The 18,659-nt window shown below is 48.3% G+C and overlaps 1 protein-coding gene across 1 annotated transcript in view; it reads left to right on the top strand.

Annotated features, from left to right (window-relative positions):
* Window positions 1–18,659, top strand: part of LOC142256335 (basic phospholipase A2 homolog ammodytin L-like) — a 30,858-nt gene extending 12,199 nt beyond the window's left edge. Inside the window, exons 4-6 of the mRNA XM_075327965.1 lie at window positions 2,257–2,401; window positions 2,580–2,686; window positions 18,397–18,659. Coding sequence (XP_075184080.1) covers window positions 2,257–2,401; window positions 2,580–2,686; window positions 18,397–18,557 — 413 coding nt within the window. The 3' untranslated portion in view covers window positions 18,558–18,659. The remainder of the gene's footprint in view (window positions 1–2,256; window positions 2,402–2,579; window positions 2,687–18,396) is intronic.

The raw sequence follows: 18,659 nt of genomic DNA on the forward strand, positions 1-18,659 counted from the left end.
GGAGCCTGGAGATCCACTCACCTGGCATAATTAACAGTTGACCATAAAGTGTCTCGCTGTCCTAGGGTCTGCACCCCGCCTTGTGCTGAGTCCTGTGAGCCTCCACAGGCGTCCCACGGTTCCTTCGCGGTTATAACCATTCGCGGTTATTCAATCTGTCTGGACTTGAGAGGCTTGCTCTTAAAGAATACATTACTGAGAGCTTGGCCAAAGGCCGCATTAGGCTTTCTTCCTTGCCGGTCACAGCAGGTTTTTTTTGTTAAGAAGAAAGACCAACCCCCTGTCGTATGCACTGATAGCTCATCCTCCCCCGAGATCTGGAACAAACTGATCCCCAACCCGTGTGCACTGTGAGCTCATCCTCTGCGGGATCTGGTACATGCTGACAACCTGGCATGTGCACTGAGAGCTCGTCCTCCCCGGGGTCTGGCACATACTGACCTCCTGCCCTGCGCAGTGAGAGGTCGTCCTCCCCGGGGTCTGGCACACACTGTCCCCCTGCCATGTGCACTGAGAGCTCGTCCTCCCCGGGGTCTGGCACATATGTCCCCCTGCCGTGTGCACTGAGAGCTCGTCCTTCCCGGGGTCCGGCACATACTGTCCCCCTGCCGTGTGCACTGAGAGCTTGTCCTCCCCGGGGTCTGGCACATATGTCCCCCTGCCATGTGCACTGAAAGCTCGTCCTTCCCAGGGTCCGGCACATACTGTCCCCCTGCCGTGTGCACTGAGAGCTCGTCCTCCCCGGGTTTCGGCACCACTTCTCTATAGTCTCCATATATACATTACATGGACGCTCTGCAGGTCTTGGAGGTCACAGCAGATACAGATGTAGCAGAGAGGACGTGCGGAGCTCAGGATTCTGTTACTTTGTGCTATTTTTCATGGTTGTACTTTACAATGAGTAACACTTTTCTGGGCACATAGGTTTTTCACATTTTAACAGACACTTGAAAGTAACAAGTTGATGTAATATTGGAATATAATGTTTAGTAATTCTTACTTTGGAGACAATCTCTCCTTTCCCCAGAAAAATAAATTTCTACTAATATTTTATGTTATTACATTGTAGCCATTATCACTCATATTCCACCCCCCATTGATTCCGTTGAAAGACTTTTGTGGCCCCAAGATCCTATACAGAGTACAGTAAGGGCATAAATACACAGGAGAAATCGAGTATATAAGGTGCAAAAATATAACAAAGTTTATTATAGTGCATGATTAAAATGACACACAAAAAATCATCAGGGTCAGGATAAAACCACAATATAAAACCACAATCGCCTATTCCTGATGAAGCTGGAGCCACTGTGATTATACCACCAAGCGAAACGTACGTTGAAGGATGGCCTCAGGGTAGATTGGATGGTTATACCCCCTTGGGAGCTCTCTTTGCCTCTGAAAGCACTTTACCTTAGGACAACCACCTTAGTATTATTGCCCATGGTATTTATCATGTTAGGACTGAGCACATGCACTTTACCTGCATTATTATCCATTCTCATGATGTTTTTATGAGCAATGATTGTTTCCATACTGTATGTATCAGTTTTATTCCATGGATGGTCCCTTGTCCTTGATATTCCATAAACGGCATTTTTTCCTGACAATCCGAGCCCCATAGAATATTTACCCCTTCATGTGGTTTTATATTGTGGTTTTATCCTGACCCTGATGATTTTTTGTGTGTCATTTTAATCATGCACTATAATAAACTTTGTTATATTTTTGCACCTTATATACTCGATTTCTCCTGTGTATTTATGTGTTTTAACGAGTAGGTGCTTACCCCAGAGCCCCTCATTTGAGGTAGTCTCTGGTGGTTATACATTACTATAATGGTTATGAGGTTTTTTGGTTTTCTCAGAGTACAGTAAGGGTTAATATTTCTCACACTGTCACCCGATCATATGATGCTGGTATCAGGTAAGAAGCCCCCGGGCAGCAATAGCAGACACCTAGTGGTGGGAATATCAGGAGGATATAATCCCCGGTGGGATCTGCTGTTCTTCCAGATGGTCTTCTCCTGGATCTTCCCCGTCTGTCTCCGGGGCACAATGGTCTCCTCTCTGCTGCTCCTCCTTAGTCTCGGTAAGTCCTGAGATTCTCCGCTCCTCTCCGGTAATGGGAATATAGTAGGGACCGATCTCCAGGCAGATCCCTGATCAGAGGAGGAAGATTCCCGGTAACATCCGTCATTCCCGGTGACTGCGCCGCTCCGTGTAACCACAAGGTGACAATGGCTTTATCTTCTAGTGTCGGTGGAAGGAGCCAGATCTTACCTCGGTGATTTCGATACTATGCTGATAGAAACAATGAACAGACCTCTGCAGAATTTCTCCTTCTACGGCTGCCAATGTCTAATTCCGAGAGGTAGTCAGATAGTGGATGAAATAGATCGGTGAGTGTCTGATAATCAATATTATATATAATAATGTGTATATATGAGAACTGGAGGAGCAGAGCTGAGGGTATAATTGTACATGTTGGGTGCAGATAATGGAGCAGATATGACCTGCAGTCCCATGTAACATGAGGTTATTATCACTGACTATTGATATATACTGTTCCTCCTTCAGATGCTGTCATCAAAGATTTTGCTGCTATAGAACTGAGAGAATGAAAGATTGTAAAGATAAACCAACGCTTTACTATTACACCTACAGTAACGGGACCATCACCTGCGGTAAGTCCGGGGGTCTCCTCGGGGGCAGGACACTCGGAGACATTGTAACAAGCAGAAGAATTACACACTTGTCCTTAATAAATCACAAAACTGAAAATAAAATCATACGCGCAGTGTCAGGACAGTATATATATATATATATATATATATATATATATAGTGGAGATCAAAATACGAGACTACCCAATTTCCTAAATATTGGGGTCCTTGTGTCATCCTATATGATTATATCCTAACATGAGAAAACTCGCAGGATTTTCAAGTTATTTCATAAATTGTATTTATTGTAAATCACATAATAAAAATGTAAATGAGATAAATGAAAAGACACAGATCCCAATTAGACAACACAGATCAAAATTAGAGATCACGGATCACAATTAGAGAACACAGATCACAATTAGAGAACACTGTCAGATCCATGCAAGTTATTGGTAATCTGCACCTGGCGCTAATTTCCTTCATTCTCTGCTAAACCCTGTGTAACTTGCGCCTAACTTTCAAGTTTCCACTGACTTTGCCTTTCCAGAGTAACTGAAACCCTCCAGCAGCAGGTTGTCCAGATGAAGGCCAAATGGGTGGCCTTATCATCCATTGGAGAGTAATTGGTCATTCCAAGTCTGTGATTTTGAGAATATTGCATCTATACAACATCACAAACTCTTTCAAGTCCCCCAGAAGGCTGGTTGCCCTCGAAAAACAAATGAAAGAGAGGACAGGATAATGCGGAGATTCTCCATGGGTAATCATTTCCACACTGCCGCTGGAATTGCTCGGCAGTTCAGCACTGAACAGGTTAAGGACCTGTCTCATCATATAATGTCACGATGTTTAAAAGCATTTGGACTGAAAGCCGACTCTGCAGTGACCAAACCTCTCATTAGCAGAAAGGATCACAAGGCTAGACTCACCTTTGGTGAGCAGCATGTTGTGTGGACAGAGGAGAAGTGGCTACAGGTCATTTTACTAATGAAAGCAAGTTTAATTTATTTGGAGCTGATGGAAACATGATGTTAATCGACAAACTGGGGAAAGACTTAACCCAAAGTGTGTTAAGCAGTTAGTGAGCAGCGGTGGAGGAAGGGTCATGGTTTGGGGAATGTTTTCTGCAGCAGGAGTTGGACCTCTCATACAGCTACATGGCAGAGTGATACAAGTGTGGATCAGAACCTTCTTCACAACACGCGGCTCCTTACTTGTGTCCATCACTCAATTAGCAGCAATTGTCATGCAGGACAATGCCCCCTGTCACACAGCAAAATGGGGAAAGCAGATCCTGGAAACATTGAGTCCTGACCTAAACCCAATAGAAAACCTCTGGAAAATCCCTGGTGACAAACTTATGGCCAAGAAACCACAACAGTCAAAGAAGTGTGGAAGGCCCCATAGAGGTGAACTGCTTCAATACAAACAAAAAGAGGATAATAATCCTGTACCTCTGGTGGTGACCTGCAACCCACAGCTTGAGGTACTGACAAATACGGCTAAGAAATGTCACCATGTTCTACATAAGGATGACCGGTTAAAGGAGTTGTCCAATATAAACTCCATAATTTATTTTAAGCTAATCTGTGCTGTATTGTCATAGAAATCAGCCCTACATTAAGTTTTTTTTGTTTTCTAACTTTTGTTCCTCTTGAATTATCCCTTTATTCTCTGCAGACACTTTATTTACCTGCAGCTCAACCAAACATGAAACATTCCTATGCCAAACCTCACAGTCAGAGCTGGCACCACCCGGACTCACTGTCCAGACCCGCCTTCTGCCCACCCTCTGAACACTCATTGGCTGTCAGTATTGTGCCCAGCACTGACTTCTCATCACTATAGCATTGGAAATAACAACCACACATAGGGCTCTGCACCCCCCACATAATGCTCTGCACCCCACCACATAGGGATCTGCATCCCACCACATAGGGCTCTGCACCCTACCACATAGGGCTCTGCATCCCACCACAGAGGGCTCTGCACCCCCCACATAATGCTCTGCACCCCACCACATAGGACTCTGCATCCCACCACATAGAGCTCTGCACCCCACCACATAGAGCTCTGCACCCCACCACATAGGGCTCTGCACCCCCCACATAATGCTCTGCACCCCACCACATAGGGCTCTGCATCCCACCACATAGGCCTCTGCACCCCACCACATAGGGCTCTGCATCCCACCACAGAGGGCTCTGCACCCCCCACATAATGCTCTGCACCCCACCACATAGGGCTCTGCACCCCACCACATAGGACTCTGCATCCCACCACATAGAGCTCTGCACCCCACCACATAGGGCTCTGCACCCCACCACATAGGGCTCTGCACCCCACTACATAGGGCTGTGCACCCCACCACATAGGGCTCTGCACCCCACTACATAGGGCTGTGCACCCCACCACATAGGGCTCTGCACCCCACCAGATAGGGCTCTGCACCCCACCATATAGGACTATGCATCCCACCAAATAGGGCTCTGCACCCCACCACATAGGGCTCTGCACCCCACCACATAGGACTCTGCACCCCACCAGATAGGGCTCTGCACCCCACCAGATAGGGCTCTGCACCCCACCATATAGGACTATGCATCCCGCCAAATAGGGCTCTGCACCCCACCACAGAGGGCTCTGCACCCCCCACATAATGCTCTGCACCCCACCACATAGAGCTCTGTACCCCACCACATAGGGCTCTGCACCCCACTACATAGGGCTGTGCACCCCATCACATAGGGCTCTGCACCCTACTACATAGGGCTGTGCACCCCACCCCATAGGGCTGTGCACCCCACCCCATAGGACCCTGCACCCCACCACATAGGGCTCTGCACCCCACCACATAGGGCTCTGCACCCCACCAGATAGGGCTCTGCACCCCACCATATAGGACTATGCATCCCGCCAAATAGGGCTCTGCACCCCACCACATAGGGCTCTGTAGCCCCCACATAGGGCTCTGCACCTGCCACATAGGGCTCTGCACCTGCCACATAGGGCTCTGCACCCCCCACATAATGCTCTGCACCCCACCACATAGGGCTCTGCACCACACCACAAAGGGCTCTGCACCCCACCACATAGGGCTCTGCATCCCACTCACACATAGGGCTCTGCACCCCACCACATAGTGCTCTGCACCCCACCACATAGGGCTCTGCAGGCTCCACCACATAGGGCTCTGCATTCAACCACATAGGGCTCTGCAGGCTCCACCACATAGGGCTCTGTAGGCCCCAGTGCGACAGTGAGGGCACCAGACCTCTGATCTTACATGGACTCTGCTCCAAAGACAGTGAGTGCACCAGGTCTCTGATCTTACATGGATACAGAATCTGAGGAGTTTGCTCTGGAGATGGTGAGGACAGGGTCGGTCTGGCCCGGTGGGGTAGCAGGGAATAACCCGATAGGCCCCGGGCCCTCAGTGGGCCCCTGTGCCTTACATAGTGCGGGCAGTGTATAGCGCCGTGGGGCCGCTGGTTTCTCAGGGCAGGCGTTATGTGCGGCAGACTGGGCAGGGCCCCCCTGATCTGATGGGCCCCCCCTCCCACGCTCTGAGGGCCCTCCAGCCTTTCAATCACAAACTGCAGATATAGCACAAGTTCCGTACTATCGCTGCAGTTTCCGCGACTGCAGAAGGACCTGTGGTGACATCACAGTCATGTGATATCACTGTAGGTCCTGCACTGCGAAAGTCCCAGACCTGTCCTGGAGACCGCGCCGCTATTCAAATGTACGCGCATCTTTCAGACGTGCGTACATGTGAACAGTGCGGCCGGTGACAGGACTGAGGCGGAGGAGCTGCTCAGCCCCGCACCGACACAGCGGCCGTCATCACACTGCCGCCGGAGCAGCAGAGGAGAGGACGCGCAGGACTGCAGGTAAGCGCTCAGGAGGAGCCGAAGAAAAAAAAATTTATATATTCTCACCTCTCCTCCTCGTTCCCGCGCTGTCTCCAGCTGCTTCTTCCAGACCGCAGGACACTGCTCCAGCTGTGTGCTCCAGCTGTGTGCTCCAGCGCACGTCCGATAACTGCAGGACCTGGCGGTGATCACCTGATACGGTCACCTGACGCATCAGCTGATCGTAAGTCTCGCGGTGACGCCGGCTTTTTACCGCCCGGCCGACTTAAACGATCTGCTGATGCCGTCAGGAGACTTCATCAGTTGATTACCGGCAGCTCCTACAGCGATCGGACGGGAGTCAGCACGGACGTGTGTATATTTTATTTATTTTGCACTGATGCATCAGCTGATTGTATAACCGACTTTTATACAATCAGCTGCTGTGTCATGTGATTCAGGCCCTTGAACCTGACACATTATCTGATCGCTTTGCCTTCCAGCAAACCGATCAGATGATATTGGATCTGGATTGGACGGCGCGGGACCCTTGACCCAGGATTACTGCGGAGGGGGGTTCTTTATTTCAATAAAGATGGAGTCACTAATTGTGTTGTGTTTTATTTCTAATAAAAATATTTTTCTGTGTGTTGTGTTTTTTTTATCTTTACTAGAAATTCATGGTGGCCATGTCTAATATTGGCATGACACCATGAATTTCGGGCTTAGGGCCAGCTGATAATATACAGCTAGCCCTAACCCCATTATTACCCAGCGAGCCACGCATCACCAGGGCAGCTGGAAGAGTTGGATACAGCGCCATAAGATGGCACTTCTATGAAAGCTCCATTTTCTGGGGTGGCTGCGGACTGCAATTCACAGCGGGGGTGCCAATTAAGCTTGGGTACTCTGCACTACGGATTCCAATCCCCAGCTGCCATGTTGTACCTGGCTGGACTCAAAAATAGGGCGAAGCCCAAATCATTTTTTTTTTTTTTAAATTATTTTATGAAATTCATGAAATAAAAAAAGGGCTTCCCTATATTTTTGGTTCCCAGCTGGGTACAAATAGGCAGCTGGGGGTTGGGGGCAGCCTGTAGCTGCCTGCTGTACCTGGCTAGCGTACAAAAATATGGCCACGTCATTTTTTGGGGGGGCAAAAAACTCCTGCATACAGTCCTGGATGGAGCATGCTGAGACTTGTAGTTCTGCAGCTTCTGTCTGCTCTCCTGCATACACTATTGGATGGAGGATGCTGAGACTTGTAGTTCTGCAGCTGCTGTCTGCTCTCCTGCATACACTATTGGATGGAGTATGCTGAGCCTTGTAGTTCTGCTCCCTCTGCCCCTCCCTCCAGCATACAGTCCTGGATGGAGCATGCTGAGCCTTGTAGTTCTGCAGCTGTCTGCTCTCCTGTATACACTAGTGGAGAATGAAGAACAATTGAAAAAGGAAATTACATCAGACCTTTTTTCTTTTTTTTTTTTCAACAATCTTTAATGCCATTGTTCACTGATAAAAAATCGCAATGAGCAAAAACGCACCAAAAAGCATGCGTTTTTTGCCACTTTTTTTGCCGCAAAAAATACACAAAAACGCAGCGTAAAAAAAACCCAGTGTGTGAACTTAGACTAACGTGTGTGTGTGTGTGAACAACGGCATAATAGGGGACAGGAAGGGGACTGGAATGATGATTTTACTAAAGGATGGGGGGCCCATTCATACACTGCACAAGGATGGGGGGGCCCATTCACACACTGCACAAGGATGAGGGGGGGGCCCATTCACACACTGCACAAGGATGGGGGGCCCATTCATACATTGCACAAGGATGGGGGGGACCATTGCTGCACTACACAAGGATGGGGGTGACCATTGCTACACTGCACAAGGATGGGGGGGACCATTGCTACACTGCACAAGGATGGGGGGGACCATTGCTGCACTACACAAGGATGGGGGTGACCATTGCTACACTGCACAAGGATGGGGGGGACCATTGCTATACTGCACAAGGATGGGGGGGTTCGTACACAGCACAAGGATGGGGGGGCCCATTGCTAAACAGCACAGGGAGGGGGGGGGCCCGTTACCTATGTACAGATCTCCTGTTTATAAAGTCATCTGTGCTCACTGTATTACTTGTACCCTGACTCTATATACAGAGCTCCTGTATATAATGGCACTGATGGTAATATTAATGTTATTAATATTGTGTTTTTTATTCATGATCATTTATTGTAGTATTCGTCACTGTGTAGTAGTAATATGTGGTCTTGCCATGGTTTGGTGGTATTTGTTTCTTGTATGTAGTATTATTTGGTAGTCTGGTCATAGTGTTGTAGTATTTCTCCCTTGTATGTGGTAATATTTGGTTACTATGTGCTTTAATTATGGTGTGGCGGTATTACTCTCTTGTATGTGATTGTATTCGGTCACTACAGTGTGTGGTGGTAATATGTTGTCTGGTCACGGTGTGGCGGTATTTCCCCCTTGTATCTGGTGGTCTTGGTATAGTGGATTGCGTTCTGTTTGGAGGTCACTTTTTCTCTCTATCAATAGGGGGAAGATTATTCCCAATAGTTTAAATATTTGAATGTTTACCCCCTCGCTGTCCTGTGATTATTACACTGCAGCAAATATGCAGTTATAGAGGTTCTCCAGTGAAAACAAGTAATCTCCTTTACTAAGGCCACGTGCACACAGTATTTGGTGAGTTTTTTACCTCAGTATTTGAAGCCAAAACCAGGAATTGTAAAATCAGCAAAATGAGAGGAAAAGTATAATAGAAAGACGGGCTCCGCTTCTGCATTTTTCACCCACTCCTGATTTTGGCTATAAATACTGATGTAAGATACTGACAAAATACTGAAAGTGTGAACGTGGCCTAAGCATGTGATAACTTATTCATCTGTTGGGGTCTGATTTCTGGGACCTGAACTGATCGGCAAAATGTGCAACTTTTATCCCCCATTACACTGGAGCTCATGTCTGACTCGACCCCTGATCCATTCATTCCCTCAGTGGCTGTGAGCGCTGTGCTTGTTTTTATCTGACTGCTCCAGAAAGGATGAATGGAGCTGCGGTCACACATCCCACCCCACAGAGGATGAATAGAGCTGCGGTCACACATCCCACCCCACAGAGGATGAATGGAGCTGTGGTCACACATCCCACCCCACAGAGGATGAATGGAGCTGCGGTCACACATCCCACCCCACAGAGGATGAATGGAGCTGCGGTCACACATCCCATGCCACAGAGGATGAATGGAGCTGCGGTCACACATCCCACCCCACAGAGGATGAATGGAGCTGCGGTCACACATCCCACCCCACAGAGGATGAATGGAGCTGCGGTCACACATCCCACCCCACAGAGGATGAATAGAGCTGCGGTCACACATCCCACGCCACAGAGGATGAATGGAGCTGCGGTCACACATCCCACCCCACAGAGGATGAATGGAGCTGCGGTCACACATCCCACCCCACAGAGGATGAATGGAGCTGCGGTCACACATCCCACCCCACAGAGGATGAATGGAGCTGCGGTCACACATCCCACCCCACAGAGGATGAATGGACCTGCGGTCACACATCCCACCCCACAGAGGATGAATGGAGCTGCGGTCACACATCCCACCCCACAGAGGATGACTGGAGCTGCGGCCACACATCCCACCCCACAGAGGATGAATGGAGCTGCGGTCACACATCCCACCCCAGAGAGGATGAATGGAGCTGCGGTCACACATCCCACCCCACAGAGGATGAATGGAGCTGCGGTCACACATCCCACCCCACAGAGGATGAATGGAGCTGCGGTCACACATCCCACCCCACAGAGGATGAATGGAGCTGCGGTCACACATCCCACCTGCTGCCGCTGCATTGTATAATGGGCATATAAGTGTCCTGTCAGGGATAAAAGTTCCTCATTCTCCCGATCGGTGCGGTTCCCACTGGTCTGGTTCCACCAGTAAATAAGTTATCACCTTCCAAACCTGTGGATCGGTGATAACTTGTCACCAAAGATCCCATTACTGCAAATTACTGTAATTGCACAGAGTTATTGTGTGTGTGCACAGGAGATGTGCAGGAGCCGCCTGTGCTTTACAGTCAGCGCTAAACTATAACGGTGTAAGGGGTGGACGGACCCCTAGTGTGGAGAAGACGTTTTTCCACTCTGAAGACGCCACAGGAGTATGGTGGCACATTGTACCATGTTATGTGTTATGTACGGTTCTCCCCCCCTAGGTGCCAGTGTAGTGAGTGGTTCCCCTGGTAACAGTGACAGGGAAGGAAGGGGCAGGGCAGCCTAGGAGGGAAGAGAAGGGGGGTTGGGCTCTGAATGCAGGGCAGTGTGCTGTGAGATGTAACATGGGAGAGAGCTGAGGAGAAGTGCCGGGGCAGAGTGCAGGAGTGGGTGCTGTGGCAGTGGAGCGGAGAAGTTGGAGCTAATCCGGAGCCGGTAGTGAGTACTGGAGCCGTCCCCTAGTTCAATACAAATCCCTGGGAAAGGGCTGGACTAAATTCGGGATAGGAGTACCACTGCTAGGGGGATAACAATTGGCCCCTGCAGGCAAAGGAAAGTGCCCGTAGAGAAAAAGGAAACCGTTTTCATAGAAAAGGACTTGTAACTTGTAACGTACTAAAGTAAGCCTGCTGCAAACAGAAAGATGGAAGCTTTGTTTAATAAAACGGTGTTTGGTTTACCCGCTGCCTGCAATTGTCTCTTTCCTGAAAGTGAAGAAGGAGCTGGAGAGCACAGAAGGAACGCTGTCATGAATGGGCCCCATGCATCCACACTCTGCCCCAACAACACACCTGCTTTGCAAGTGACAGCCGGGCCGGGGTTCAGCCTGCGGCCCACAAGGCGAGGGGACCCGACTACACCCCCTGAGGCGCCCCCTGCCCCCGTTACAACGGGCATAGCAGCTAATAGATATTTGCATGTAGCTGTAGGGTGGTGGGCCCCTAGAGTTATTTCCCCTGGTAGGCCCCAGACACCCCAGTTGGACACTGGTTGAGGTCACCAGACCTCTGATCTTACATGGATACAGAATCTGAGGAGTTTGCTCCAGAGATGATGAGGGCACCAGGCCTCTGATCTTATATGAATACAGAATCTGAGGAGTCTGCTCCAGAGATGGTGAGGGCACCAGGCCTCTGAGCTCACATGGGTACAGAATCTGAGGAGTCTGCTCTAGAGACAGTGAGGACACCAGGCCTCTGATCTTACATGGATACAGAATCTGAGGATTCTACTCTAGAGACAGTGAGGACACCAGGCCTCTGCTCTTACATGGATACAGCATCTGAGGAGTCTACTCCAGAGACAGTGAGGGAACCAGGCCTCTGATCTTACATGGATACAGCATCTGAGGAGTCTACTCCAGAGACAGTGAGGGCACCAGGCCTCTGATCTTACATGGATACAGAATCTGAGGAGTCTACTCCAGAGACAGTGAGGGCACCAGACCTCTGATCTTACATGGATACAGCATCTGAGGAGTCTGCTCTAGAGACTGTGAAGGCACCAGGCCTCTGCTCTTACATGGATACAGCATCTGAGGAGTCTACTCCAGAGACAGTGAGGGCACCAGGCCTCTGCTCTTACATGGATACAGCATCTGAGGAGTCTACTCCAGAGACAGTGAGGGCACCAGGCCTCTGATCTTACATGGATACAGAATCTGAGGAGTCTACTCCAGAGACTGTGAAGGCACCAGGCCTCTGATCTTACATGGATACAGAATCTGAGGAGTCTACTCCAGAGACTGTGAGGACACCAGGCCTCTGATCTTACATGGATACAGAATCTGAGGAGTCTACTCCAGAGACTGTGAGGGCACCAGGCCTCTGATCTTACATGGATACAGCATCTGAGGAGTCTACTCCAGAGACAGTGAGGGCACCAGGCCTCTGATCTTACATGGATACAGCATCTGAGGAGTCTGCTCCAGAGACTGTGAGGGCACCAGGCCTCTGCTCTTACATGGATACAGAATCTGAGGACTCGGCTCTAGAGACTGTGAGGGCACCAGGCCTCTGATCCTACATGGATACAGAATCTGAGCAGTCTACTCCAGAGACAGTGAGGGCACCAGGCCTCTGATCTTACATGGATACAGAATCTGAGGAATCTGCTCCAGAGATGGTGAGGGCACCAGGTCTCTGATCCTACATGGATACAGAATCTGAGCAGTCTACTCCAGAGACAGTGAGGGCACCAGGCCTCTGATCTTACATGGATACAGAATCTGAGGAGTCTGCTCCAGAGACAGTGAGGGCACCAGGCCTCTGATCTTACATGGATACAGAATCTGAGGAGTCTGCTCCAGAGACAGTGAGGGCACCAGGCCTCTGATCTTACATGGATACAGAATCTGAGGAGTCTACTCCAGAGACAGTGAGGGCACCAGGCCTCTGATCTCACATGGATACAGAATCTGAGGAGTCTACTCCAGAGACAGTGAGGACACCAGGCCTCTGATCTCACATGGATACAGCATCTGAGGAGTTTACTCCGGGGACAGTGAGGACACCAGGCCTCTGATCTTACATGGATACAGCATCTGAGGAGTCTACTCCGGGGACAGTGAGGACACCAGGCCTCTGATCTTACATGGATACAGCATCTGAGGAGTCTACTCCAGAGACAGTGAGGGCACCAGGCCTCTGATCTTACATGGATACAGCATCTGAGGAGTCTACTCCAGAGACAGTGAGGGCACCAGGCCTCTGATCTTACATGGATACAGCATCTGAGGAGTCTACTCCGGGGACAGTGAGGACACCAGGCCTCTGATCTTACATGGATACAGCATCTGAGGAGTCTGCTCCAGAGACTGTGAGGGCACCAGGCCTCTGATCTTACATGGATACAGAATCTGAGGAGTCTGCTCCAGAGACTGTGAGGACACCAGGCCTCTGATGGTGCATGGATATTGGGACAATGAAACTTTAACAAAACTAATCTAAAGTAATAAAGAATTCCCTCTCTAGCTCAGTGTTTGTTTATGTAAATGTCCTTTTATTATATCTCCTCTGTTTGAGTATATATTTGTGTTTCTTCAGATACATTGTTATACCATGCCTGAGGAAGGGACCTGAGGAGTCTCGAAAGCTTCTCTGTAACATCATTATTTTATTTTCGTTAGCCATTAACCCTTTAGTGACGGAGCTAATTTTCACCTTAATGACCAGACCAAATTTTGCAATTCTGACCAGTGTCACTTCATGAGGTTATAACTCTGGAACGCTTCAACGGATCCCGGTGATTCTGAGATTGTTTTTTCGTCACATATTGGAATTCATGTTAGTACCAAATTTAGGACAATATTTTTTGCGTTTATTTATGAAATAAATTGAATATTGGCAAAAATTTTGAAAATTTAGCAATTTTCAACTTTTGAATTTTTATACCGTTAAAACAGAGATTTCTGTGACACAAAATAGTTAATAAATAACATTTCCCACTTGTCTACTTTACATCAGCACAATTTTGGAAACAAAATCTTTTTTTGTTAGGAAGTTAGAGGGGTTCAAAGTTTATCAGCGATTTCTCATTTTTACATCAAAATTTACAAAACCATTTTTTTAGGGACCACATCACATTTGAAGTGACTTCAATAGGCCTAGATGACAGAAAATACCCAAAAGTGACACCATTATAAAAACTGCACCCCCCAAAGTACTCAAAACCACATTGAAGAAGTTTATTAACCCTTCAGGTGCTTCACATGAACAAAAGCAATGTGGAATAAAAAAAAGCAAAAATTAAATTTTACCTAAAAATGTTGCTCTAACCCAAATTGATTCACTTTTAGAAGAAATAACACAACAAAATGGACCCCAAAACTTGTTCCCCACTTTCTTTTGAGTGCGCCGATACCCCACATATGGTCAGAAACCTCTGTTTGGACAAATGGGAGGGCTCGGAACAGAAGGAGCAATATTTGAATTTTGGAAAGCAAATTTGGCTGAAATAGATTGCGGGCACCATGTTGCATTTACAGGTCCGCTAAGGTACCTAAACAGAAGAAACCCCTCACAAGTGACACCATTTTGGAAACTAGACCCCTCAAGGCTTCTATCTGGGGATATAGTGAGCATTTTAGATCCACAGGTACTTCACAGATTTTGTTAACGTTACGTTGTCATATTGAAAATTTTAATACTTTTCTCAAAAATGTTGCTTTAGCATCAATTTTCTCACTTTTTCAAGAGGTAATTCCAAAAATTTGACCTCAAGGTTTGTTAACCACTTTTTTATGAGCGCGGTGATACCTCACATGTGGTCTGAAACCTTTGTTTGGACAAATGGGAGGGCTTGGAACGAAAGGAGCAATATTTGAATTTTGGAAAGGAAATTTGGCTGAAAAAGATTGCGGGCACCATGTCACATTTGGAGGACCCCTAAGGTACCTAAACAGCAGAAACCCCGCACAAGTGACCCCATTTTGGAAACTAGGCCCCTCAAGGAATTTATCTAGATGTTTGGTGAGTACCCTGGACCCCCAGGTGCTTCACAGAATTTTATAACGTTGAGCCATGAAAAAAAAAAAAAAAGTTTACCACAGAATTGTTATTTCAACCAGGTAGCTTTTTTTTTTACAAGAGTAAAAGGAAAAAATTCAGCATAACATTTATTGTGCAATTACTCCTGAGTTTGGCGATACCTTATATGTGGTGGAAATCAACTGTTTGGGCGCATGGCAGGGCTCGTAAGGGAAGGAGTGCCATTTGACTGCAAAATTGGCTGGAATCAATAGCGGACGCCAGGTTGCATTTGGAGAGCCCCTGAGGTGCCTAAACAGTGGCGGTCCCCCACAAGTGACTCCATTCTGGAAACAAGACACCTCAAGGCTTTTATCTAGGTGTATAGTGAGCAGTTTGAATCCACGAATACTTCACAGAATTTGATAAGCTTATGTTGCCATATTGAAAATTTTCATTTTTTTCACAAAAATGTTGCTTCAGCATCAAATTTCTCACTTTTTCAAGAGGCAATAACAAACCGTGGACCCAACAGGATGTTATCCAATGTCTTATGAGCACAGGGATACCCCACATGTGGCCAAAAACCTCTGTTTGGATAAATGGGAGGGCTTGGAATGGAAGGAGTACCATTTGAATTCTGGAAAAGTTGAGATAAATTGCGGGCACCATGTCACATTTGCAGGGCCCCTTGGGTACCTATACATTAGAAACCCCCCACAAGTGACTCCATTTTGGAAACTGGATTTTATTCAGGAGTATAGTAAGCATTTTGAATCCACAGGTACTTCACAAAAATGTTGCTGTAGCAACAAATGTCTCACTTTTAGGCTATGTGGCCATGATCCAGCGACACGGCGTCTAGTATACAGTGTCAGCCTTCCTGCAGAGATGTGAGTGTTGTCCACGGGAGAACGCAGCTGCCCATGCCCACGATTTGGGTTCAGGCCGCTGTGGAGCTCTATGTTACCTGCAGAGAACACTCATCTCCGCATCATAAATTGACATGCGGAGGCTCGGGAAGCTGCGCCACACGTCAGTGTATGCTGCGGAGAAAAGAAGCACAGTGGGCACGGGATTTCTAAAAATCCTTCCACTGTGCTTCTACTGCACAACGCAGCGCTATGGACGCAGGGACACACTATGGACACACTCTGCGCCCAAAACGCTGCAAACCCCGATTGTGGGCACACAGCCTAAAATGCTACAATGAATGAATGGATAGATATCAAACAAATATAACGTCCCACCCCCTGCATATTCTAAGCTGGCGCCCTTTAGTGCCTTTCATGTGGCACTAAAGGGTGCCTAGCCTTGTATTTAGCCCCCCAAAAAATTGATAATTAAAATAAACGACGTGGGGTCCCCCCTATTTTTGATAGCCAGCTAGGGTAAAGCAGACAGCTGTAGCCTGCAAACCACAGCTGGCAGCTTCACCTTGGCTGGTGATCAATTTGGGGGGCTCCCCAGGCGTTTTTAAAAAAAAACAAAAAAAAACGTGGGGTCCCCCCCAAATTAGATCACCAGCCAAGGTGAAGCGGACAGCTGGGGTCTGGTATTCTCAGGGTGGGAAGAGCCATGGTTATTGGACTCTTCCCAGCCTAAAAATAGCAGGCCGCAGCCGCCCCAGAAGTGGCGCATCCATTAGATGCGCCAAACCTGGCGCTTCGCTCCAGCTCATCCCGCGCCCTGGTGCGGTGGCAAACGGGGTAATATACGGGGTTGATACCAGCTGTAATGTCACCTGGCATCAAGCCCTGGGGTTAGTGATGTCACGGCATCTAAACAGATACCCGACATTACTAACCCAGTCAAGTAATAGAAAAAAAAAAGACAAAAAAAAAATTTATTTGAAAAAAAAACTCCCCGAAACATTCCTCTTTTACCAATTTATTGAAAATAAATAAATTTCGGTCGCTGTAATCCATTTTGGAGGTCCCACGCCGACTCTGGATCTTCTAGAATATGGGGGGCACGTTCAGGTAACGTATCCCCCATTTTCTGGAAGAGCAAGCTCTCCATGAGCAGTGTGGGTGCAGTAATCTGAGGATACTGCACTCACACTGCCCCGGTCCAACCTAGGGCAGAGTGACCTGCAGTAACCTCATTCTAGAATATGAGGGGCACGCTCACAGAACGTACCCCCCATTTTCTAGAACAGCAGTCTCTCCATGTGAGGAGTGTGACTGCAGATTACCGCACTCACCCTCCCCCGGTCCATAGTGGAGCAGCCTGTGCAGTAGCGACGTCAGCGTCCCTGCTTGCAGGGATCCAGCTGACAGCCGCTGTCTGCGCATGCGCCGCCAGCTTTCAAGAAGGAGGCGGCGTGATCGCGGGGCCGGAGCACCAGTAGCCAGGTAACGTAAAACCGGGGGCTGGGGGGGGTGACGGGGGGTGACGGCGGGACCTGGGGACACCTTTCTGCCGCATGTGATGTGTCACATGCGGCAGAAAGAGCAAGATGAATGCGGCCGCCATCTTCCACGCTCCGGAGGGGGGAGGGGGGAGGGGGCTGTGGAGAACCGGAGGGGGCTCCGGGGACCAGAGATCTCCGGTGTACCGGAGGAGGGGTCAGGGGGAGGACATTTCCCTCCGATCTGAAATGTTTGATCATTTCAGATCGGAGGGAAATGAATGCAGAGCCGGCGGCGGCGGGAGTTTTCAGCGCGCGTCGGCGCCATCTTGGATTTTCCGGAGGGGGGGGGTGTTGGATAGATTTCTCCGGTACCGGGGACTTTGAGGGCACTAAGGGCTCATATTTATTTCTCATCTGACATGTTTGATAACGTCAGATGAGAAATAAATCAATTTTACCGGCCATTTATTTTTTTTTAATGTTGTCGCCGGTATACGGTGTATACCGGCGATCGCATTAACGGGGTCCAGAAAAAACACCCCGATTCATAATCTGGGGGGTCTCAGCTACCCCTGGTAGCTGAAACCACCGAGATTTTCGGTCGCTGGGGGGCGCTACAGGGTTTTTTCGGGCCGCCGCTTTAAAGTGGCGGAACAGAATAAGTACCCTGTTTTGCCGCCGCTTTAAGTCGTACGGCCGTCGTTATGAGGTTTAAAGGTATCACAACTACAGAATTATATTTTTGTTTCTCTGACTGACCGCAATCAATCACAAGCTGCACACTGACACTGCACATTGTATCAAAGGGTCCGATCTGCAGCGCTGTCCCAGGAAAAGATATAATAAAATATTTACAAAAATGTGAGGGGTGTACTGACTTTTGGGATATGCTGTATTGACTTACACCAGAAAGTCGCCTTTATCTCCGGTCAGCGTTACAGCTGCTTTATCTCATATGTCGGTCACTGATCCATCAGGAATGTTAATTGATGGATGTTTCTGTTATATCCACAGATGATGAGGAGTCCGGCTGTGCCAGAAAATTCTGTGAGTGCGACTGGAAAGCCGCAATGTGTTTCATGAGCCACAAGTATTCGAAAGAATATAAAAAACAAACTGCGATAGCCAAATGTAAGGGGCGACGTCCAACCTGCAAAATCTACAACTCCCAGTAATCAGCTCTAACGAGACATCATGAGGAGCTCGGCCCTCACCGCTAATAGAGCCGCTGCCTCCTCCCCAGAGGATTCCCAGGAATAAAAGAAATCCACAATAAA

Source organism: Anomaloglossus baeobatrachus, chromosome 11 (genome assembly GCF_048569485.1).
Source record: "Anomaloglossus baeobatrachus isolate aAnoBae1 chromosome 11, aAnoBae1.hap1, whole genome shotgun sequence".
Taxonomy (NCBI): Eukaryota; Metazoa; Chordata; class Amphibia; order Anura; family Aromobatidae; genus Anomaloglossus; species Anomaloglossus baeobatrachus.